The sequence below is a fragment of the Tripterygium wilfordii genome, chromosome 13, assembly GCF_013401445.1.
Source record: "Tripterygium wilfordii isolate XIE 37 chromosome 13, ASM1340144v1, whole genome shotgun sequence".
Classification (NCBI taxonomy): Eukaryota; Viridiplantae; Streptophyta; class Magnoliopsida; order Celastrales; family Celastraceae; genus Tripterygium; species Tripterygium wilfordii.
Window position 1 is genome coordinate 8290526 of NC_052244.1, and position 24816 is coordinate 8315341.

The window sequence follows — 24816 nt, forward strand, 5'->3', positions numbered from 1 at the left end:
ACCGGACCCAACCCAAAAACTAAGGCCTAGGCCCGTCCATAAGTCCTCTTCAAGCTTCCCAGGCCCGACGTCCTTTTGGACTTGGGCCGGGCTTTGGCCCATGGGCCCAGGCTCTGTTTGGGCTGATGACTCCTAATTAGGTTCTTAGAACATAATATTTCCCTAGAATCGATGATTCCCATCGACAAGGCTAATAAGTTTGCTAATAAGTTTCCTGATGAAATAAAAGATAAAAGCCAATTACAAAGATTTTTAAGGAGTCTTAATTATATTTCAAATTCTTATAAAAATCTTGTATTCGATTGTAATCCCTTATTTCAACGTTTACGTAAGAACCCTAAACCATGATCACAAGAAGCTTATTCTTTAGCTCTACCAGATCCTAATAATAAAGGGAAATTTTCCTTTTATCCCAAGTTCCAGTATTGACTTTAGCCTTGGTGGAAAAAGAAGTTCATGAATTACCACCAATTCAGGTAGCTAATTTACTACTTGAAGATACCTTTCCCTCAATATAAGGGAAAAAGGGAGTATATTACTTTACTTTCTCCCTTCCAAAATATCCTTCTAGAAACAGGGTCGCTAATTTTCTCTCTCACAAAAAGAAATAAAAAAGAATGAACTTATTCAAACTCATTATCAAAAGGGTTACAACACCTGAACATTGGGGTGTAAATCTGCATTCATGCCGTCATTTAACCAAATATCTCATTCCATTCACCCTAAAACTTTTATTTATTTTGACTATATTCGAGCATGGTCCGGTGTCCTTATTTATGAGAATAGGGCCAGAAAACATTGTTGGTTTATCCAATTTCAACTACAGGATAATTCTCTTATTTTTCCTAGTTGATTTATACAATAGTATGTAGAATGGGGAATGTTTCCTATATAAATTATATACCAGTTAAGGCAAATGAGAGGTTAAATAAATTTAAAATGGATAATCCGTATTATGACGAGCTCGGCACTTATCAAGTGTTTTGGATAATGAAATGGGACTTTTGTCATCAGAGAAGTAGACACCCTTAAATGGACAATACCGATTAAGAATTATTGGTAAAAGTAGGAGGGTTTTGATTAAATGGTGGGACAAATTCAAAGTTTAAGGAAGAACATGTGTTAATTCAAAAGGAGAAAATATCTCAAAAAACATCCCTAAAGGATCTCTTCAAAGACATGCTGACTTCTATTTCTAAATTAAGAAGACGTCAAACAAACTTTGCTAGAGGTCTTAAATGAAGATTCTTCTCCAATAGCATCTCCATCAGATATTTTTCAAGACTCGCAAGATCCTACTATGGCTCTAGATGGTGACACCTATATGCAAGACTTCTACAGTCATTTAGGTGATTGACAATACAACATCATAATCATGTCTTATTTTTTGGAGCGGTCATAAACCTAAATATATTCATGATCCAAAACTTGGACAGAATTGAGGCCATAACACGCAAATCTTGCTAGATTGCCTCATTTGATCATCAATTGAACCACTTCCTTCTTGGTTCTGTAAGCAATGACGATGATCATTGTCTACAAGCATAGCCACCTACCTCAGGAACTTCAAGCTTTAACACGAATCTGAGCAGTAATATTATATTCTGATTCCATCAACATACCTTAATTAGCAATTTGGCTGGGATGTGTAAAGGTTACCTTCATGAACAAATTTATTCCAACTCAACCATATTAGTCTCATGGTGACAGCCATTGTACTAAGGTCCAATGACGAAAAATCTGCAGACAACTTCAACCAAAGCTGGTAAAACGCCACTTGGTTCATCGAATACATATTCTGAAATCTTTTCATGTTTGCACAAAAAAGTCTTTGGTGGACCACTTCACTGCTATGAGGAACTTGAGCTTTTACAGCACTCTTTATAGCAAAAGAAAAGCAGTTACTGGCTGGAATTTAGTTTTACTGCTGTCTTAATGAACTAGAGAAACTTCTTGCGTAATTTGCATAGATTAGTTGATTTATGAACTTGGGAACAACATTTCGACCATCAGGGAACATGTCAAGAAAATCTAGTCTGCTGTGAGTTGCATCATATATTTTGAGATCAACTGAAATGCTGCTCCCTATAACCAGATTCTTACATACGACACGATCGATTTTGAATTTTTTAGGTATGTATGCCAATGATGATCTTCGCCATGAACAATACTTGTCAAGCTATAGACACAATAAAGGACATATATGACGCAACTAAATAATGTCCCAAGTGAAAAGCCCTCCACCTCAAAGTTCATATCCACAACAGCAGACAAGTCAGCAGAAAGATGGAGCAAAATTGTGAAGCAAAAGGAAATCTGAAGAAGGTTTGTCATTCAATCAAGTTATAAATACAATAAAGAAGGTTTCAAATGATTTAAGGAAAATAAAGTTTAGATTACCCCACTACAAAGAAAATTTATAGCAACTAAGCTGCTCAATTAAAACCAACCACCAGAGCCATATTCAAGGGCAGGAAAATCCATCTCCCCTCATCTGACATCTCAACTGATCTTTCATGACAACGGGACACCAATCTTCTTATTGAAGTCATCTCCGTCATCCTCTTCACCATCTTCACCCTCTAGGTACTCCTCTTCACCCTCAACATTTTCACCTTCATCATAATTATAGTCCCCTTCATCACCTTGTTCATAATCATACTCATCCTCCCCCTGCTCATCAGCTTCATACTCATGATCTTCCATACCTTCATCAACAACCATACCATCTTCAGTCTCAAGCTCACTGGCATTAGGTACTTCAGAAGAAGGACCATCAGCAACTTCATTATTTAGAGCTTCATGCGATTTATCTTCTTCCTTATCGCTAACAACGTGGTTGTTGGCTTCCTCCTTTTTTACTGACTGACCACTTTGCATCTCTAAGACTGATGTATTCTTGGAGCTACTGAATGAGTTTTCCTTATCATTTTGATCATGTTCTTTATTGACAGATACAGCACTTCCTGAGGCTGCTGCTTCAGCTTGCTTTTTTCTCTTAAGTATCTCACTGAGGGGCATTGGCCCTTTGAAAGAAATATCACCTTCAGATGGTTGATGATGGTCCATCAAATGTTTACGCTTTCCAAGAGATTGATTATCTTTATTATCTGTATTTCTTGCTGCTCTGAGCTCTACAAGACTCCTTGGACCAGAAAAATAAGTATTGTCATCAGGTATTCCACTTCTAGTCCTGGAACCTCTAAGGCATCCCTCATTGTAATCCTCTTCTAGCTTGCCTTTCATTCGGTCACGTAGCGTCCCCTGGTGGGAGGACATTTGTGGTACTCCCGGAGACAATCTGCGCCTATTCCTTCCCCTGTCTGTCTCTCTTTCTGTGTGCAAGTCACTTCCACCGATGGGAGACCTCACAGGAAGCTTTATTCTACCACGAAGGCGACCACTGATGGAGCTCTCATGTGAAGGTCTATGAGATTTTCTGTGAGAAGAACCTCTGTAGCTTCGCTCCTCAACATGGCTGTCAGGAACATACTCATGACTGACAAGTGATCGTAAACCGTTGACCCTCCTCTGCTTTGATAAGTGATATCTCAGATCTGATTCAGAGATATGATCAGGGCTCTCATCTTTTGAGTAACTCCTTTCTAGGTGAGGATGCCCCACTGACATTCTCTCAGATGTAGTTCTGTGCTGCTCCCAAGCATGCTGGCCATGTATGCGATCATAGGAGTCGTAAGCACGTGGATCACAGAACGCTTCTTGATCAACATCTGCCATTGAACTGTAATCAGCAGAATGCCCCATATCATATTCATTTACACTGTTCATGTCTCTTCCTTCATGACCTCTTGCTCTCCCATATTGGTCTTCACCATGGAAGTAATCAGAATCTCTGTGGTCATCATCCACAAGAACATCAAAACCAGGAGAGGACTCCCTCGGTAATTCATCAACATCTTTACCATTCTGGTAAGTGTAATCATCGGACACATGAGAATAATGTAAATGATTGGTGGACCGACTAATCAAATTTCCGTTGCCAACAGAAAGAACATTAGTTGCTTTAATAAACCTGGAAACCTCATCATTCAAGCTAGCAGATGGCAGCAAGTTCCTTTCGATTGTCACACTATTTTGTGGTAGAGCACTTTCAACTTTTGGGGCAGCTTTGGCATCAGGAAGTGGTCCAACTGCCTTTGAAACATTTGCTTGTGAGATCTTCTGATTTTGAGTACACTTTTGAAGGGCACCAAAAGGCTTCTTTTGGGACTGAGGCTCACTGGCAGGTGTTGGCTGTGGAGTTTTATTACTTGAAGGGCTTGGTCCATGCAAGAAAGCACATCTGTCACCCTTTAAGCAGAACCCCCCTTGGAAGAAAATGCAAGGGACCGCTTGCTTCCCTGCACCATATTGAGCATGAGCAGTAGGCACTGCAATAGTCTGCGGCGGAGGGAAAGAATTTCCAGCAGGAACTGCCATTTGGGTTCCCAACAAGCCATCAAGAGGCTGAAAAGAGAAAAGATATATGATCTCAGGGTCTCAAACACCAACGATCCTCCATTCCAATAAACAAGCATAAAGTTTCAGTATATTCCTATGTCTAATCCATCCCTGATGCCAAAACCTTCACTATATCTACTTTCCATAGTTCCTTTGCAATTACTGGACCACCATTCTCTTTCAAATCCATCAGATAAACTTTGCCAATCAGAGTTTCACTTTCCAAATTACATAGTTCTTCTAAATCAATTTCAAATTGGTTGAAAGACTCTCAAGTCTCCAGTTTAGATCTATCCCTTTCGCCTCCACAACATCATTTCTCATGTCTGTTTCACCATGCTTAAATATCCTAGCTGTAACTCACGTGCATCAAGATTAATGGATAGTCATTCAATCCCACGAAACGATTTCTCAAAAGCTCAGGAGGAACATTTCTCGACAACTGGTTAATGGACAAATCAATGAAAGCAAGTTCCAGGTTTCTAATTAAATTTGGTAGAAGCAAACCAGTAAGATTATTCCTTGAGACATTCAAAGAATTTAAAGAGCTCATTAGAGCTGCTGTTCTCAAATTAGCCTCCTTACTGAAGCTTCTGGCAAGGAGTTATAAAGAAAAAAAAATGAAAAATGAGAGAAGAAAAGAACGACAGAAAGAGCACAGATGATATTGAAGTTGTTTTCTTGAGCATGACATCAAAATTGTCGGTTGACATGCAGTAATGTGAAGGAACTTTTTTTCTGACTTACTGTGTCCATGCCACATTATCTCTCTTGACTAGCAGACATCGACTGTTTGTTAACGGCAGTTTGAACAAATAAATAAGGGCTCAATGTTGACATTTCAAAGTAGGAGAGCTTAAAGTTCACATTGTGTCAAGTAAGATGGCTTCTAAATGACTTATCCAGTTATCCCTAAGATGAAACTACTAACCCTTTTGCCATTTATTTCCAGTTTCCGATTTCAAAAGTTAATCAAATAATAAAGAGAGGGAAAAAAGGCATAATACTTACAGGATGCCGAAAACCACACTTCGGATTCAAGCAATTGCCATTCAACCAGAAATAACAATCCTTAGGGTTTACCCGTGCATATTCACTGTGCCGATACTCGCATTCACTTCCCTGTTGACAAGAATAAAAAGGGGAGCATTAATAATAATTTGTTAAGGAATAAAGAACACACTTTTTTCCAGGGGAATGCCATTAAACATCTAAAGCATCCTCTCTATACTGACTTCATAAGAAAATATGAAGTCAAATATATGCCAAATTGAAAAAACGATTACATTCGTAAGTACATGCATGTGATGCAATATCACATGCATCAGACCATTCCCATATGCTTGCTGCTACTTTGTTCTAGCTGCAAGTTCCCATACCCATAGAATAAGTTCTTTCATCCAATTGCCCAAAATGGCAAAAAATAAAACTAGCAAGAACAAACAAAATATGCATAGCTACAATTAAAACGGGCCAAAGATCCACAAAGTAGATTTGCAAACATGAATCTGCAATTCAGCGGAAAAATGTTGTCACTGATATCTTTGAGTGGATTCATCTCCTTTTTTTTCAGAAATAAACAATTCCCAGAAATTCAGAGGAAAAAGTAAAAATCCAATTCAGGAAGGAAAAAAAAAACAGAGAGAGAGAACTTTGACTGTAGCAGGCATCACAATTTTTTTCCTCTTATAGGCCAGTATAAATTGTTTAAAGATGGGATTCTAACAATACAAGAGAACAAGCCAGTCTCTCTTGAAAATCAAACATACCCATGCGAAAGATCAACAAACAAGCTCTCACAATTAACATTTAAAATCCACGGCCCGATTCACTAAGAATAACTCATCATCAACATTAAGTATATTGTTATCATCACAATTCTAGGTTTTTGATAGCAGATAAAGATTTACATACTACACTTTAAAGATCCAACATCCGAAACTAGCCATTAACTCAAGTCCCACAATTCAATATTCATAATAAAAAATTACAATCTCAAACTAACACGGAAAAAAATTGTCAAAATCGTCAATCCGCAAAGTAACCCAAGATCCCTATAGTGATCGGATGTTGAGGAACCATAAAAACCCTAAAAGTGCAAGAAAAGAATAAAGACCTTTTTGCAGGTTAATGGGGAAGCAAGAAAGTAAACACAATCTGTGTTCCTCTTCAAGGCCTCTTCCTCTGCAGATGGAGCTGCGGAAGAAGTATTTGTTGTTGATGACGTAGGTGGTGCTTGTGCTTGTGTAGATGCAACCATGGCAACTCGCGTCAATTCAACTCCACAAAGAAAGAGATCGTTCCAATCTTAGATCGAATTGCAGAGGGCGAACAGGAGAAAAAGAGCCGCCACAGATTGAGATAGAGAGAGGGAGTGAAAGGGTCTGGTGTGAGAGGGATCACCTGAAAACCAAGCAGGTCGAACCCTATTGGAGCCGCCTCTCTCACTTTATATAGTCTGTGATGAAGATGTATATGCAATTGTGTATGTGCATGTATGTGATAACTAAACAGGGGAAGTACTACCTGCACACGTGGCTGGTCCGCCTAGCTTTGATGTGCTTCTCCTTATAGCATCACTTCACATTATCTAAATATGAATCCATCCGTAAAATATAGATCATTATAAAGAACTTATCAAAATTTAGCTTGATTATCTAGAGATTCTCTACTTACAAAACATGAAGAGTAATTCTCTATATCTAGACAATCACTATTCACTTCCCTAAACATAAAATAATACTTTTTTTTTTGATAAGAAACACCATTTTATAAAAATCAACTTGTAGGTATAGCATCTTGTCTTACGATGCTAGAAATAGAGTGAGGATATTCATCAACGAAGAAAACATCATGATTCACCCAGAATGCTAGCTTGGCTAGAGCATGAGCAGCCTGATTAGCACTCCGACGAGCAGACAAACTTCAACCCTAACAAACTGGGTTAATAGAAATCAAGCTGATTCAATAAACGCTCCACCGGGAAGGAATCAGAGTTGCGAAGATAGGACATTATCAACTACCGTAGTAGAATCACTCTCAACGAGGATCTCAGAGAAGCCCATATCTAGTGTCGTTTGCATTCCAAAGATGAAAGCCTCAGCTTCGGCCTGCACTACATCCTGTGTACTCAAACCTCTTTTCATGACCGAGCCCAACATGTCACCAGCGCTATCTCTGATTATCAGCCCCAAACCCACTCCTTTAGAACTTTATTCTCTCCTCTCCTCTCCTCTCTCCTCTCTCTCTCCTCTCTTCCTCTCTCCTCACTTTTTTCTCTCATCTCTCGTCACTCCTCTCTCTTTCCTCACTCTTCTCTCTCTCCCCTCTTTCTCTCTCCTCACTTTCCTCTCTCTCCTCATTTTTTCTCCCTCACTCCTCTCTTGCCAAAAAAAATAATATTCTCCAATTTTTAATAGCATTAATATATTATCTTAAATAAAAATAATTTATTAATATCAAATATAATTAATCTATTGTTTTAAATGGAATTAATTTATTATTTTAAATAGAATAAACAAAGGAAAGAGAAAGAAATGTTATTTTAATGCACTAGAGAATATGATAGGTAAGCTGATGCAATGTTGATTGGATAGAGAATCTATAAAATAGGGAAAAGTGACATTTCATCTGTATTTTAGGATATCTGTTAAGGTAATCTACTGCAGGTACTCTTAGAACCCTATTTTTATTTTCTTTTTTATGTTTTAAAAGACATTTTCTCGCTTTACTACGGAACTCTTTTTCCCATTGAATTTTGTATATTGATATTTCCTTGTTTGGACTAATTTTCATAGGCAAAGCTTAGGAGTGAATCGACTGACAGCTCGAATCGATTGGTCGATTATCTTTAAAGATATGCTACTGAGGACTGACGAAATCCTTAAAAAACCGACCAAACCGTTTATAATTGACCGATTGATCAGTTATTTTTATGTTAAAAAATAAATAAATAAAAACCGACAAAACCGACCTGGACACCCCTATTCGTATTCATGTAGAATAAAATATACTCACATTGTTACTATGTTTTTTAAATTTCACATTGACATTGACAGTTATCCTCGTGTAATTTTATTGAAATTCAAGTTTGGTATTCTATAGGTAGAAGTGATTTAGACATAAGAGTACGAGACACATAAGTTAGAGCACTGGCATCGTAGTATCTTAATAGATTATTTATTTTACCCACTCAAATATAATTTATTGACAATTTACATATTCTCATTTCAACAAAGACAATTTACCAGTTCAACAATAACTGTTTCAGTTTCTATATTCTAAATCTTAACAGTATTAGAATATTAGTTTCCTCTTATTTTATTATTACTTATTCATATTATTTGATTTCAAGTAAAAATTGAATTGTTTACAAAATACATGACAGTTTATATACTACTTTTTTTTTTTGAAGAGGGTCATATGCTTCAATGTATTAAAGATGAAATCAATACAAGACCACATTAGGTGGCCACCATCTCTTCCCACTGGAATACGATCTAGAGGGCCAAAACAAAACAAAGAAAGTGAAACAACAACAAATAGAAAATGCACTAAAACAAAGGAATAAAATCAAATGGAACTGGGATCCCCATCAATCCCTGTGACACTAGAATGACACTCACGGGAGACCAGCAAAACCAAGTCTGGAGGCACCATTTCACGCCTCTTGAATGGAAATAGATAGCAGCAATCTCTTGGCAAGATTATGAGTCATACCATTAGATTCTCTACAGACATGAGAAAATAGAAATTGACCAAGAAGAGAAGCTCTGGAAAAGAGTTCTAATCTCAGAAACCACTGAACCCCAGTCCGAATCATTCTCCTTGTTAGAAGCCTTTCTAATAGCATTGATGGGAATTAAGGAATTCCCTTCTAAATGAATAAAATTAAAACTCAGGCATCTAACATGATTCATTACAGGGCTGAAGAAGCTTCAGCCAAAAGAGGATGAAGAGCAGCTAGACGCAAGTCTACGCAAGCAACCAAGAGGTGGCCATTATCATCCCTAATAATGAAGCTGAAACCATTAATATTCAGAGCAATTCGAAGAGCCGCTTCAAAATTAATTTTGACAAATTCCATCCGAGGTTTTCACCAACTTGAACACTAAGACATAACTCGAGACTGATAAGATTCTCTTCTGCGTGAAGCTCTTCTATGTATTGCTTCCGTCGTGCTGCTTCCGTCTCTTGTCTGTCTTGCAGATATGAGGAAGAAGAAGATCTGAAGTTGTTGGGCTTGAGCCCTATTGTTATTATTAGCTCTCTTGTTCTTTAGTTTGTAAACCCACTGGAGTAATTCCACTGGGCTGAATTGATTGGGCCATTGGCCTATTGTTCTCTTTTGTAGTTTCATAACCGTTGGTAGTCTAATCAGACACCAACGGCTATATTTTGTTTGTAAGAGGTTGCTTATTTTAGCTTCTTCTGCATCTGTGTATGGTTTTTTCAAGTCAATCAATTTATTGATTGCTAAGCTTCTTCTTTCTTCTTCTTCTTCTTCTGGCAAATTACTTCTATTGCTTTCAGTCAAGGCTTTATATACAAATTATATCATGGTATCGAGCGGTATTGATCCTTCTGCCCTAACAGGGTTAATGAATTCTTCCATCTCAACTGATTCTTCAGCTCAATTTGCCGAGCTCATTCGTAGTGCACAAGCACTTCTCTCAGGCCAAGGCCAAGCACCACCTCCACCGCCATTATCACCACCACCACCCACACCACCTCCACCACCTTCAATCCCACTACTAAATGATCCTAATACTCTTCTGTCTACTCTTGCTCAACTGCAGAGTCTTCTACAAGGCAGTCATAATACTGCTTCAAATGTGGCAAGCAACCCTTATGTGGTTACAAATGGTGATTTATCCATTCAGAAACTCATCCCCATGGAATTCACAGGAGTTTGCTATCATAGTTGGAGTAATGACTTCAAGGATGCTCTCGAAGCAAGAAATAAAATTGGTTTTATTGATGGCACTCTCTCTATTCCAGATCCATTTGATCCTATTTATCCTCAATGGAAACAAGCAAATGGTTTAGTTAAAACCTGGATTAAATATTCAGTCTCTCTTTCTATTCAAAAGTCCATCTCAGGTGCCAAAACTGCAAGGGAAGTCTGGCTTGATCTTCAGCACAGGTTCTCTGCAACTAATGAAACTAGAGTGTTTGATCTCTTGAAGCAACTATCTTCAATTAAACAAGGTACACTTTCAGTGACAGATTACTATTCTAAGCTCAAGATGATTTGGGATGAGTTACAAGATTGTGAGGGTTCCTGTAAATGTCCTAGTTTAGAGAAACAAAAGCTCATGCAATTCCTCATGGGATTGAATGAGGCTTACAGCAATGTTAGTGGTCAGATTCTACTCATGAAACCTTTTCCAAAAACTGAAGAAGGCTACAATATCATCATTCAAGAGGAATTAAGACAACAAGTTCTGCAAACTGAAAATTCACAAGAAGCTGCTGCAATGTCATTCAAAAGAAAATTTCCTCCTTCCAATCAAGGTGCATACAAGCCTCCCTTTCAGAGAAATAACTCAACCAAAAGCAATGAAAGTTCCAAGAAAGAGGGATTGTATTGCACTTACTGTCATCTAACTAATCACTCAAGGGACAAATGTTGGAGGTTACATGGATTACCAGCAAACTTCACCAAGAAACCAAGACCAGGAAATTCATCTACAGCTTCTTTTCAACCTCAGAACCAGTCTTTTGCTGCAGCTAACATGATACAAGTTGACACACCTCAACAACAATCAACTACTCTTGACCTATCTAGCAATCAGTGTGAGCAGATCATAAATTTTCTAAAATCCAAAGTGACTGCTCCTCAAACTAGTACAGAAAATCATGTTGTGGCATCTACTGCAGCAGGGACAGGTATAAATTTTCTTCTTAACAAGCAAAATTTACATAAATGGATTTTGGATAGTGGAGCCACAGATCATGTAGTGTGTAATACTGCATTATTCACTTCATATCATGTTGTTCATAATGCATTTGTCATCCTGCCTAATGGTCAGCAACATAAAATTACTCATGTAGGAGAAGTTAGGCTCACAGATAAGGTCATCCTTAGGAATGTTTTATGTGTCCCTACGTTTGCTTTTAGTCTAATATCCATTGGTAAACTGACTAGAACAAATAAGTATGATGTGATATTCACAAAAGACAAATGTCTACTGCAGGAAGTAGCCACCTTGAAGAAGATTGGATTGGGTGATTTGCAAAAGGGTTTATACTGGTTTACCAAGAATGAGGCTGCAGATTCAACCAAGCTAGGACATGTTAATCTGATTATGAACACTAGGGTTTGGCATCAAAGGCTAGGACATCCTTCTGATAATGTATCTAAGTTTTTACCTCAATCTATTTCTTCTAAGATTGGTGAATGTAATGAATGTGTGTTAGGTAAAATGAAAAGAAAATCTTTTGTACTGAGCAACACTAGATCCACAGCTTGTTTTGATTTACTACATTTAGATATTTGGGGACCAAATGGTGTTGTTTCCATAGATGGCTATAAATACTTCCTCACCATAGTGGATGACCATTCAAGGATGACATGGACTTTTCTAATGACATCTAAGGCACAGACCAGAGATCACATTAAAAATTTCATAAAATATGTTCACACCCAGTTTAACAAAGTTGTCAAAATTGTGAGAACTGATAATGGTGTGGAATTTGACATGGCTGCATTTTACTTATCACAAGGCATCCAGCATCAAAAATCATGCATTTTCACACCCCAACAAAATAGGGTTGTTGAAAGAAAGCATCAGCACATTGTTAGTACTGCAAGAACTCTGAGAATTACTTCTGGTCTACCAGAGGAATTCTGGTCTTACTGCATTTTAACTGCTACTTATCTCATAAATAGGATGCCAAGTAGATTTACTGACAAGAAATCTCCTTACTCTATTGTTTTTGATAAGTCAGTAGATTATAGCTACTTAAAAGTCTTTGGTTGCTACTGCTTAGCTAAGACTAATAGACCAGTTCACAATAAATTTGATCCAAAAGCCAGAGCTTGTATTTTTCTTGGTTATCCTAATGGAGTTAAAGGATACAGACTTCTTGACTTAGAGTCACATGAGATTTTTATTTCTAGAGATGTAATATTTAGGGAACAAGAATTCCCTTTCAGAAATAATGACAAGCCCTTACAAACAACTAGCAGCATTAGTCAAGGACTACTACCACAAAATAGCATATCTAATCAACACATCACAAATACCAGACCTAGAAAACCACCAGCTTATTTAGCAGATTATGAATGTGCAAATGTTAGTCATGAACATTTTATTGCCAATATATGTCACGTCCAAGAACCTAAGACTTATAAACAAGCTTCTGTTAATCCAGAATGGTGTCAAGCAATGGAGACAGAGATGAAGGCACTTATAGAAAACAATACTTGGAGTTTAGTCGAATTACCCCCAGGCAGGAAGCCGATAGGTTCAAAATGGATTTACAAAATAAAGTATAATCCAGATGGTACTGTGGAAAGGTTTAAGGCTAGACTTGTTGCTCGAGGGTATAGCCAAACTGAGGGATTTGATTATCAACAAACATTTGCACCAGTGGTTAAAATGACCACTGTTAGGATATTTTTTGCATTGGCTACTATGTATAGATGGTCAATTCATCACTTAGATGTTCACAATGCCTTCCTAAATGGTGATCTAGATGAGGAGGTTTACATGAAACCTCCACCAGGTTATAAATTACAGAATAATAAACATGTTTGCAAATTAAATAAATCACTTTATGGCCTTAAACAGGCCTCTAGACAGTGGAACAAGAAATGCACAGAAGCCTTATTGTGTTTCTTTTGTTATATGTAGATGATATGGCTATAGGAGGAAATGATCCCTGTTTAATTCAACAACTTAAAACTTATATAGCTTCCTGTTTTAAAATAAAAGATCTAGGTTTATTAAAATATTTCTTAGGTCTTGAAATTGAGCATACTAATATGGGTTTATCCATCACACAAAGAAAGTATACCTTAGAAATACTTAAGGACTCAGGATATATGACCTGTAAGGTAAATAATTCTCCTATGGACATCAATACAAAACTAACATTGACAACAGGTACAAAACTTGAAGATCCTTTACAATATAGAAGACTGTTAGGTAAATTAATGTACCTAACCATTACTAGACCAGATATTACCTTTCCAGTTAATACTTTAAGTCAATTTATGCATGCTCCTACAGATTCACATATGTTTGCTGCTCAAAGAATTTTGAAATATCTAAGAGGGACCTATAGCCAAGGTCTCTTCTATCCTATCACTAACACATTGCAGGTAAAAGCATACTGTGATGCTGATTGGGCTGCATGTCAAGATTCTAGACGTTCTGTAACAGGTTTTTGCATCAAACTTGGAGAGGCTCTTATTGCTTGGAAATCCAAGAAACAACCAACCGTCTCCAAGTCTTCTGCTGAAGCTGAATACAGAGCTATAGCATCAACAACCAGTGAATTAACATGGATTGATCATTTATTCAAGGAATTGAAGATCAATCTCATGTACCCTATGATACTTCATTACGACAATCAGGCAGCTATGCACATAGCAAACAATCCAGTGTTTCATGAACGAACTAAACACATTGAACTAGACCTCTACTTTGTTCGTGAAAAGCTGACACAAGGGATGTTGAAGTTGACTTACCTGAAATCTGTAGATCAACCAGCTGATTTGTTGACCAAGCCACTCACTGTCCAGCGTCTAAATCACCTACTCGTCAAGCTGAACATGACAAATTGTTAATTCCTCCTGTTCAGCTTGAGGGGGGATGATAAGATTCTCTTCTGCGTGATGCTCTTCTATGTATTGCTTCCGTCGTGCTGCTTCCGTCTCTTTTCTGTCTTGCAGATATGAGGAAGAAGAAGATCTGAAGTTGTTGGGCTTGAGCCCTATTGTTATTATTAGCTCTCTTGTTCTTTAGTTTGTAAACCCACTGGAGTAATTCCACTGGGCTGAATTGATTGGGCCAATGGCCTATTGTTCTCTTTTGTAGTTTCATAACCGTTGGTAGTCTAATCAGACACCAACGGCTATATTTTGTTTGTAAGAGGTTGCTTATTTTAGCTTCATCTGCATCTGTGTATGGTTTTTTCAAGTCAATCAATTTATTGATTGCTAAGCTTCTTCTTTCTTCTTCTTCTTCTGGCAAATTACTTCTATTGCTTTCAGTCAAGGCTTTATATACAAATTATATCAGAGACCTACTTCCACTCTCCTCATAGGCTCCTTTTCCATTAAAATACTAGAAGAATCAAAAGCTCAACCAAGAACTTTGGATGCAGTAAGAACATTTATGAAAGATTCGCATACATAGTCGCAGCGGAATTTAATTTTTTATATATATGCGATCTACAAAGAATCATTTAGCTTTTATGCAAAAGTTACCATCACATAGCATGTTACTTAACGATTCAGTAACATACCTCTGTTCCTGCTCTCGAATGTAACAAATCTGATTTTTCAGAATGTTATGTCACGTCCAGGCAGTACAAACCAGACTTTCCTGAATGCTATTACACGTTCAGATAGTCCCGATCATGATCCAATCATCCACCAAAAGCCATTCGAGCATCCGACCTCCAATCAGTCCACACAACATAAGTTGAATAATCGAACTTCATAAGAGTCAGCACTTGATTCTTTCAAATGGATGACAGCCCCTAGTCCTTCTTTTGCTAGCTAGAAGTATAGGAACACGAAAAAGATTTTGCTTTCAAGAAATTAATCACTCTCTCTTTTTTCTCAAATGTGTCTTATCTTTTGTGTATCGTGATTCTCACCCAAAAAGAGAGATCAAATGTAATGCCCCGTATTTTTAGAGTCCTTGTATGAATGACACGTGTCGAGTATATATCCATTTGAGCCAGGTAGACAGGTTTGAAGTTAAATTTGAGGTTAAAAACAATTAGAAATTAATACCATGTGAGCCGGGGGTGTATGGAAGATGTTAAACCGAAATTATGGATAACAGGTATAACTGTCTGGACAACTTTTTAAAAAGGCATTTGAACAGTCATAGGGAGAATAGCATACCCCCATTTCAGATCGATCGGAACCCACCACTAGAAAATGGGACAAGGGCAAATTCCGATCGATCGGGAGAAGTCCCGATCTATCGGACAATTTCCAGCACGCGTGGAATTAAGGTTTTAAAATACTCATTTCATGATTTCTCTAAAACCCACCGACAAAAACCAACCCTAAACACCAATTTCTCTTAAATTCCCTCACTTCCATCAGTCCAAGATCATCAACCAAGGTAAGATTATTCTCTTTCAAGTTTTTTCAAGTTGGATTATGACTTCTCTCTCTAGATTACATGTTCTTCAACTTCCATTTTTGTTCTAACTTCAAGGTTTGAACCCAAACTCGAATCCATGAACTCCTACACCATTTGAGGCCCAAAGGAAGCTTGAATCACTTCCTTTTACTTATTTCTACACCCTTGGTGAGTTTATTTAACTTAAAACCATGAATTTGGGTGTTTGGGTGATTTGGGATTTTAGGGTTTATGGGTACTTCGGGATTGGGAGTCTAAATTAGTAATTGTGGATTTATAATGACAATTTGTGTTGCTCATGGTAAATTGGCTCAATAGATAGTACTCGGAAAGCATTGGATGCACACGTGGGACGGTTTGTGAAATTTGAATAAAAGCTAAGGAGGAGAGGTAGGGAAACTTCACCCTTTCCATTTCCAATGACTATATTCTTTCTATTGAGAGCGTTGATTTTTCTCATGGGTCATTGTTATTTCGTTCTCGTCTTAATTGTGCCTAAGAGAGAACAACCCTATTGTGTGATTACTTTGTCGTGTGAATTGAGTGATATTGCATACCCTACATGCTCAATCTCCTATTGAACATGGGATACTCTTGAACATGCATCATGTAGTAGTATCTATGTAGGATTGTATGTATATATTATTACACAATCATGTTGGACATGCATTGTAGTTGCACGATGGATGTTGGGTACGGACCCGTACATCTCCTAGGTATGGTTAGTGTGAGATGTGGAATGTCGTTGGGCCGTTCAGGGTTCTGATGAGTATGAGAACGCCGATGGGCAGGGTCAGGATTCCATATGTATTTAGTGCACCATACGGTGATACCGTTGGGCTGTTCAGGGTCCCGTTGAGTATAGGGATGCCGATGGGCCAAGTTAGGAGCTCGTATGATGTTGTTATTTACTTTTGTTTTGGTGTACATGATGTTAGATATCATATTGTTGCATTTGACTTTCTTTGATAATTCAACTCTAATATCGATTATTCATTCTCTATTATTTTCTTTTGGGCCTTTCGCTCACCCTTTTTCTTTTCTTTTTCCCCCATAGGTGAGTCTAGTTCCGGTATCAGGGTTGCGAACTAGAAGGAGCGTGCCTGACATGGATAGGCCCTGGAGAGTGATAGGACATAGATGGTTGGGTATTATGGTTATGTTATTAGTACTATTTATGTAATACCCTGTCATAAAAATAAAAATAAAATAATAAAGAGGATAAAGAGGGCTTAGTTAGGGAAATGGTAAAATTGTGGGGTAAAAAGAATTAATGAAAGGGTTTAAAGAGTATTTGAATTTATTTGAGGGTTAAATAAGGTAAAGAATAAAAGTAAAGGATTTAAAATATATATATATATATATATATATATATAGAGAGAGAGAGAGAGAGAGAGTAAGCGGGTGAAGGTTTGCAATCGCAGACCTTCACCGAACAAAGAAAAAACAAAAAGAGGGGAAGTGACCGTGCACTTCCCCTACCACTCAAGACCACCTAATTCCGGAGAGATTTTCGGCAAGCAAGGGTGCTTCAAGGTTGTAGTAGTCTACACTCCACCTCATTAGCTTATAGAAAGAGAAGAGAGTAAGGTAAGCTTTTACAAAAAATTGAAGTTAGGGTTTTGTGGGTTTGGTTAAGTTCATGAAATTGGGGTTTTGAGTGCTTAAACTTGTGAATTTATCATGGGTTATGAATTATAATTTCAGATTTGAACTTGGATTGAAGATTGGTGTTCACCAAGAGGAGATTTGACTAGGGATTGAAGAGTTGAGCAAGGTAAGTGATTTACTTTGAAATTAGGAATTGATTATGGAGAGAATTGATGATATTGATGATATGGAAAGAGAAATTTAGTTGTATGTGTGTATGGTGTAGGTTGATTAAACTTGGAGGAGTTAGTGAGGATTTGCTCAAACAAGGTAGGGATTTTCTTAACCCTCAATGTCGAAACACTCTTGGCTACCCGGATTGTGATTAAATTAATTCGTTTCCGCCTTATTGTTCAAGGGGAAACAAACCTTTGTATGTATACTATTGTGTGTGGAAATACCCTTGTTGTTAGATGGTTGTAATTGATGCATTACCCTTGGACACTCGATCACCTATCGAGTAGTCGATGCTCTTGATCATATGGTTGAATGAAATTGAGCGCAATGAGTTTAGTTGCATAACATGAATGTGTGATATTGCATTTGTTGCATGGTGGCAGTGGTGGATTGGATTTTGGTACTTATGTTAACGTGTACTAGTGGTTCCGGTTATTTAGCTCTAGTGACACGGTTGATGGTACTTGTATGAACATGCGCTAATGGTTCCGGTTAATTGGCTCTAGTGGCAGGGTATGAAATATTTGTGAGAACATGTGCTAGTGGTTTCAGATAATTGGCTCTAGCAACATGGCTCGGTTAGATGTTTGAATTGCATTTGTTTGATGACATGGCATGTTGTTGCATTGTGTTACTTCTTTAAAATATTCCGGCCTTATTCTTCATTTTATTCTCTTATTCGATATCCCTACTGGGCCTCCTACTCACTGTTTTATTTTTCTCCTCCTCAGGTGATATAGGTACTAGTGCTAGTGCTCTGACTACGGATCAGCAAGAAGGCGCGTGATTTGGATGGCCTGGACGAGTATTGGTGTGATGGTTTGTTTTTATTATTTTTGTGTAGTGTTTATGTTGTGGTGTTTGATTAGTCTTTGGTTTAGTTGCGTATTGAGATACATACGAGTATGTATTGTTCTGGATGAATGATGATTCTGGATGGTTTTGGCCTGAGGCCTTAGTATGTGTATGAATATGGAATTGTTGACGGATATGGCCAGCGGCCCTGGTTGAGTGAGTTGTGGTATTTGAATTGGTTGGCTTAAATTGTTTTGTATTGATGCAAGGGACATTCTCCGATATACGGGGAGATGCTGTCGGATTTTTACTTAAATTTTATTGGGTTTAATTGTGAGTTAATGGTATTGGAGTCTTGATTTTAAGTGGCGGCACGTGGGTGCACACACGTGTTGCCAATAAGTCACGTTCCGGGACGGGGTGTGACAATTTGTATTTAAATTCTCGGATTGAGACTTGTTATTGATACACCTATTTAGTGGATGATTGGACGATCAGTAGGGTGCTCCGTGTGATCGAGACTACCGGGTCGGGGCGTTACATCAAATCTCTTCTTTTATGTTAGCACATTGAGAGAGATAAAGAGAGTTGTAACTTATTTCAAATACCAATTCTCATGTCTTTTGGATGTTAATTTGATATTTGATACTAAATATTCAAAATCCACAAGTGGTTTTGTCTTTATTGTAGAATGAGCTACAGTGTCTTCAAAATTCTTGAAATAAACTTGTGTAGTCAGATCCACTATGGAGTATGAATTTATAGATTTAGATAAAACTAAAGAGCATAGTGGTTTCAACATTTCTAAGAGGATATTCCACGTTGGCCAAAACTTATGCCAATGATATGTATATATTGCAATAGTTAATCTAAAAATTGTTAGGGCATATTGTAACGCCTCGACCCAGAATGCGTTACTTTTGGTACCATCTAAATCAAACCATAATAAATTCAATCATCACACCACCGGAAATTTCGACAGCACCTCCCTATAATACGGAGGATGCCAACCTGGAGTAAACACGCAGCAAAATCACTAATATAATCACAACCTAGGCAGGGCCTCCGGCCATCTAACAATTCATATCACAGTTTAATTCTCAATTCTAAGCAGGGCCTCAGGCCACCTAACAGTCACACATAATTTCTCCACACAACAACATATATAATCAGCATCCAACGCAAATAGCAATCCAGCAAACAAATAAATCGTCAGGACACAAAGTCCACAAACCCGGTTCGGGAGTCCCGATCACACGGAATACCCTCCCTACCGTCCATCCCCCAGTCAAGAATAGGGATATCACACAAGGTCTCAACTAAGAAATATAGATACGACCAAAATAGTAATAACATAAATCAAGTTTAGAACTATCTAGTCCTATCACTCTCCAGGGGTCCATCCATGTCACGCACCCTCCTCCTGATCCGCGACCCTTGTACCGGAACTAGACTCACCTGCGAGGAGGAAATAGGAGAAAGAAAAGGGTGAGCAAAAGGCCCAATAGGGAATAATAAAGAGTAAGTGAATAACATAAGGCTGAAATATTAAAGAAAGACACAAATGTAACAATATGATAGCTAACATCATGTACACCAAACACAAGTAGATAACCACACCATACAAGATCCGAACTTGGCCCACCGGCATCCCTACACATACCGGGATCCTGAACGGCCCAACGGCATCATCGCATGGTGTTTCGAGCACATATGGAATCCTGATCCAGTCCACCGGCATTCCCGTAGTCATGGGAACCCTGAACGGCCCAACGGCATTCCACATTTCACATCAATCATAACTAGGAGATATACGGGTTCATACCCGACATCTTCCATGCAATTACAATGCATGTCCAACATGGGTATGCAATAGGGTATACGTACAACCTAAATATATATATATACTACTACATGATGCATGTTCAAGAGTAAATCATGCTCAACGGAAGATTGAACAAGTAGGGTATGCAATATAATTCAAATCATACAATAAGGATATCACAAATTGGGGTTGTTCTCCCTTAGGTGCAATTAAGGCGAGAACCAATTTAATGAACATTGGGAAAGAGAAACATTCGTAATAGGATAACATATTCAAGAGAATAACGAAGGTGGAATTTCCCTACCTCGCACTTCAAAAACTAGTTATGTAAACCAATACTCAACCTTGAATTCTCCGGCCTCAATCAACCTATTATTCGATAAGCCCATCCTCCAATCAATATACAAGCAACTTCAATTTCACATATCTAACACAAATTAACCCAACAAATCAAGAAAACCCTTACCTTCTCTTACCCAAAACTTTCCAAGTTCTTGAACTTCACCTACTCAAGCTTGCTACTCCAATCAACAATAGAAACTAGTAATACAACCATAAACAAGTCTAAATCAACCTATTAAATCACTAATTTCGTCTAATTTAAAGATTTTTCCCCAAATCTACAAAACCCACAAAACCCTAGAATCCCAAATCACCCAATCTCTAAATACTAGCTTTTAGGTTTAAGAAACTTACCAAGGTTGTAGAAACAAGTAGAAGGAAGGGATTCAAGCTTCCTTTAGGCCTCAAATGGTGTAGGAACTCATGGATTTGAGTTTGGGTTCAAACCTTGAAAGATTAGAACAAAGAAAGGAATTTGAGAATGTGTAAACTAGAGAGAGAAGTTATTAATCCAACTTGAAACAACTTGAAAGAGGACAATCTTACCTTGATTGATGATCTTAGGTTGATGGGAGGAAGGAAATTTGAGAGAAAATGGGGTTTAGGGCTTGTTTAGGTCGGGTATTTTGAAAGAAATCGTGAAAATTGGTGTTTTAAACAATTCTCGGGTGTAAATTTTAAAGAGGTGTCCGAACACCTCTATAGGTGTCCGGACACCTATGCCTGGAACACTATGTTTTGAGTTCCTCTATGGCTGTCCGGACGGCTTTTAAAAGCTGTCCGGATGGTTACCTCTGTAGTAAAAAATTTCAATTTTAAAACCACTCGTACACCCCCAAATCACTCGGTATTAATTTCTAATGATTTTTCACATATATATATATATATATACTCAACACATATTGATCCTACTTAATTTCTAAAAGAAAAAGAAGTTTGAGGTATTACACATATAGTAGCGTGTATAATGATAAATATCGATACATTCATCGAAGACACAAAGTCATAAGATATTTGCTCTCAAATGGGATTATTTCTATTGACTATGTAAAGTCAAAAGATAACATTGAGGATCTGCTTATAAAATGCTTAATAAGAGAGCAAGTTGATAAATTGTCGAGGGGATGAGGCTAAAGCCTACATCTAAAGAATTAACATGATGAGAAACAAATCTAGTTGACTGAAGATCCTAGGATCTCGGTTTAAAAGGACAACCAAATGGGGTGTCAAAGCATTAGTAGTACCAAAGAGCTAAACACTCTTACCCATTGCTATAATGAAATAAAGTTGCCTACAACGAGAACCACGATAAATTAAAGTAAGGAATTGCAGGATAATTTTAACAAGGAATCGTCAATATGAGTGTGAAACGAGGTCACTTCTGTGAGAATTGAAAAAGGCTAAATTCTTTAGAACACTCATAGAATCCAGGACATGTTCGGAGACAAAATGAACACAATCATGAGAACAAAAATTATTCGAATGGGTGTTGTGTAATCTCTATTGTCTGGGTTTGCACAAAACATTGAACAGTCAAAACATCATGTTCATTGATTAGCCGAGTGAATATGAAAATTTTCACTACGAAAGGTTCAAAGCCCAAAGCTACCTCTCCCAATGCATTAACCTTCACTATTACTCTCTTTCTCTCTTCCGATCACCTATACAAATTTCAGTGTGCTATTGGTTATTAATAATTCAATTTATTACCAGAAAAATAGTTACCTAAACGAACATATTATCCACGTGGATACTTGCAAGGCATCCCAAATCTCACTAAAATATTTACGAAAATCCGGTGGCATAGAGGTACACGGACTCAAAACTCCAAAATTAAATGATCCAATTAGTTCTGAAATTTCTCAAACACTTCATATTTTCAATTGCTTCTATCAATATCAAGTTCTCCAATACATCCTAATTCAATTTCAGGTATCTCCACCAGTATATGCGGATCCACGAGCCGAGGTCTACCAATATCTAAAATTTCAACTCGACAATAATTTTCAACAGTAGTTGTATTTAGTTTATAATTTTATAACTATATGTATCTGGGTAGGGTCAAATTTTTGCCAGAGGTCGAAATTGATGAATATAGGTTCGCAAAAGGGTCACCTATGAGTCTAATCCGGGTCCTCCTTATGCGGCTCTTCCGACCAAAAATTGGGAGGGGATGGTAGCCCTCGCTTTGGTGAGTTCATTGATGGTAGTGGTGGTCGACAAAAGTAGCCAGATTGATTGGATCAGCTAGTCTTATCCACAGTGGTGTTGGTTGTTTCAAGCGTGATTATGGTGGCTCAGGTGCATGTTGATGGTTAGGCATGGTTGGGATGAGTTCCTAATAGATCGGCAATTCTTTTAGGAGCAGCGCCCAACGATAGAGTTCCATCAATGACTTGTCTGGGCTCTCATGAGAGAAAGAGAGAGAGTGAGAGTGAGAGAGAAGAAAATGTAGTATTTTATATAGGTTTGATGTGGGTTTCTTAAATTTCATTTTGACTCCTCCTCGATCTAAATTTCATAATTTTTCTCCCTTTACTTTTATGTTATCTCAATTACACCCAAGGTTGTCAAAATCCCGATTTTGATCGTAAGATCGTACGATCACGATCTTACGATCTTAGGTCAAGAATTCTATTCGAATCGTAGAAAAATCACAAATATGACATAATTATTCGATTTCACTTAACGATTTTACCGATTTTACTGATTATATCGATTTCAACGATATTGGCTAAGTGGGCTTGTTAGTTGTTATCCCTTTATGAGCTATAAACAAGATGAACATTATTTGCACCTCATTTTTTACTATGTACACCCCATTAACCCTTTAAAAATACACTAGAGTGGGGTGTACTTAGTAAAAAATGAGGTACAAATAATATTAATCATAAACAATAGGCTAATGGACAAATAATTAATGGGTAAATGGGCTTATGGATTATGGCCTTCTTATGAGCAAATGGGTCCAATTAGGCAATTACAATTTACAAAAGTCTGAATTTAGTAACCTGTAACCTAGGTCAATTGCAATTTACACAACGATTTGTCGATCTCTCATTCTCCCTCGAGTCTTGCTGCCGCTCCACATCCACACGGACCACACCTTCGATCTCTTACCATCCATCCCAAATTTAGTAACCTAGGTCAATTCTCAAGTGAATCGCGACCAGCATTCTGAAGTCTCTAACAATTTCTTTCATGATCCTGAACTGGAGCCCTACTAAGTTACTTCCATCCCAACGAGCAAGAGCAACGCTTGATTTCGGCAAAATTATGTGAATGTTTCTCTTTAATTGTTGATTTGTGTTGATGGTTTATAGTTTATAGTTCCACAACCTTGTTCATAGTTCTGAAATTATGAATTATTTCTTTCTATTTGTGGGCAACAACGCATGAATGGAATGGTAAATTTAGAGTGTAGTTGTGCATGTGCTGGACCTGTTAGTGTTTGTGGGTTTGCCACAATCACACACAAAACACAAAAATTTCTTATTTTCTTTTAACTATATTAACTTTTCCAGTTTAAGTAAATTAAAGGTTTGTTTAAATTTGCTGGTGTTTGTGGACATTAATGAAAGAAAAGAAAAGTTTGTTTCCATTAAAGGTTTTATATTTTCTTTATTTATACCATAATCTACAAGAAAAGAAAAGTACTGTTTATATTTTACTTGCAATACAGCTGACTGGTGGGATTCTTGTGGTGATGAATGTCCTGAATTGAAAAGATTTGTTGTTAGAATCCTAAGCTTGACATGTAGCTCTTTAGGGTGTGAGCGTAATTGGAGTGCATTTGAGATGGTAGTGTAGATTTTATTGTTATAAACATTTTGTTGCATTTTATTCTTTTCAAAGTTGTTAACTTTACTAAGTTTCTAAACTTATGCAGGTACACTCAAAACGAAGGAATCGTTTACACCAAAAGAAATGAATGACTTGGTTTTTGTAATGTATAATTTGAAGTCGAAAGAAAGGGAAGCAAAGAGCAATAAGGATAAAACTAAAATTTCTTACTTTGAAGATATACCCTTATATGATGAATGGATAACAGAGCAAGTGATTCCAGTTCAACAAGATCCATTCCAAAAGGATCAAGTGCTTCCACAAAATAGAAGGTTGCTAGAAAATCTTGATAATAGAGCAATTGATGGAGGTTTATGGACAGGTGATAAGAGTGAAGAGGGAATGATTGATATGGATGCCACATCGCCCACATGTAAATTTGACTAC

General features: G+C 37.5%; 1 protein-coding gene and 1 long non-coding RNA gene across 2 annotated transcripts; one reads left to right on the plus strand and one right to left on the minus strand.

The window, feature by feature from the left end:
- Positions 1–2311: 2311 nt before the first annotated feature.
- Positions 2312–6902, minus strand: LOC120011956 (zinc finger CCCH domain-containing protein 17-like). The gene is made up of 3 exons (XM_038863158.1): positions 6578–6902; positions 5473–5583; positions 2312–4467 (listed from the first exon to the last, which is right to left on the minus strand). The coding sequence occupies exons 1-3, from the start codon at positions 6719–6721 to the stop codon at positions 2515–2517; spliced, it is 2208 nt and encodes a 735-aa protein (XP_038719086.1). The 5' UTR covers positions 6722–6902; the 3' UTR covers positions 2312–2514.
- Positions 6903–17223: 10321 nt separating this feature from the next.
- LOC120011957 lies at positions 17224–18615 on the plus strand. Its single transcript, XR_005471178.1, has 4 exons — positions 17224–17387; positions 17524–17574; positions 17674–17717; positions 18356–18615. It is a non-coding gene; the product is annotated as an uncharacterized LOC120011957 (long non-coding RNA).
- The last annotated feature ends 6201 nt before the right edge of the window (positions 18616–24816 follow it).

Excerpts from the sequence above, each read along its gene's own strand:
- LOC120011956 (XM_038863158.1), bottom strand. The coding sequence starts at position 6,721 with ATGGTTGCATCTACACAAGCACAAGCACCACCTACGTCATCAACAACA. Across the intron at positions 5,584-6,577 it reads CCCCATTAACCTGCAAAAAG|GGAAGTGAATGCGAGTATCG; the intron begins GTCTTTATTCTT and ends TCTTGTCAACAG. Across the intron at positions 4,468-5,472 it reads AGTGTGGTTTTCGGCATCCT|CCTCTTGATGGCTTGTTGGG; the intron begins GTAAGTATTATG and ends TTCTCTTTTCAG.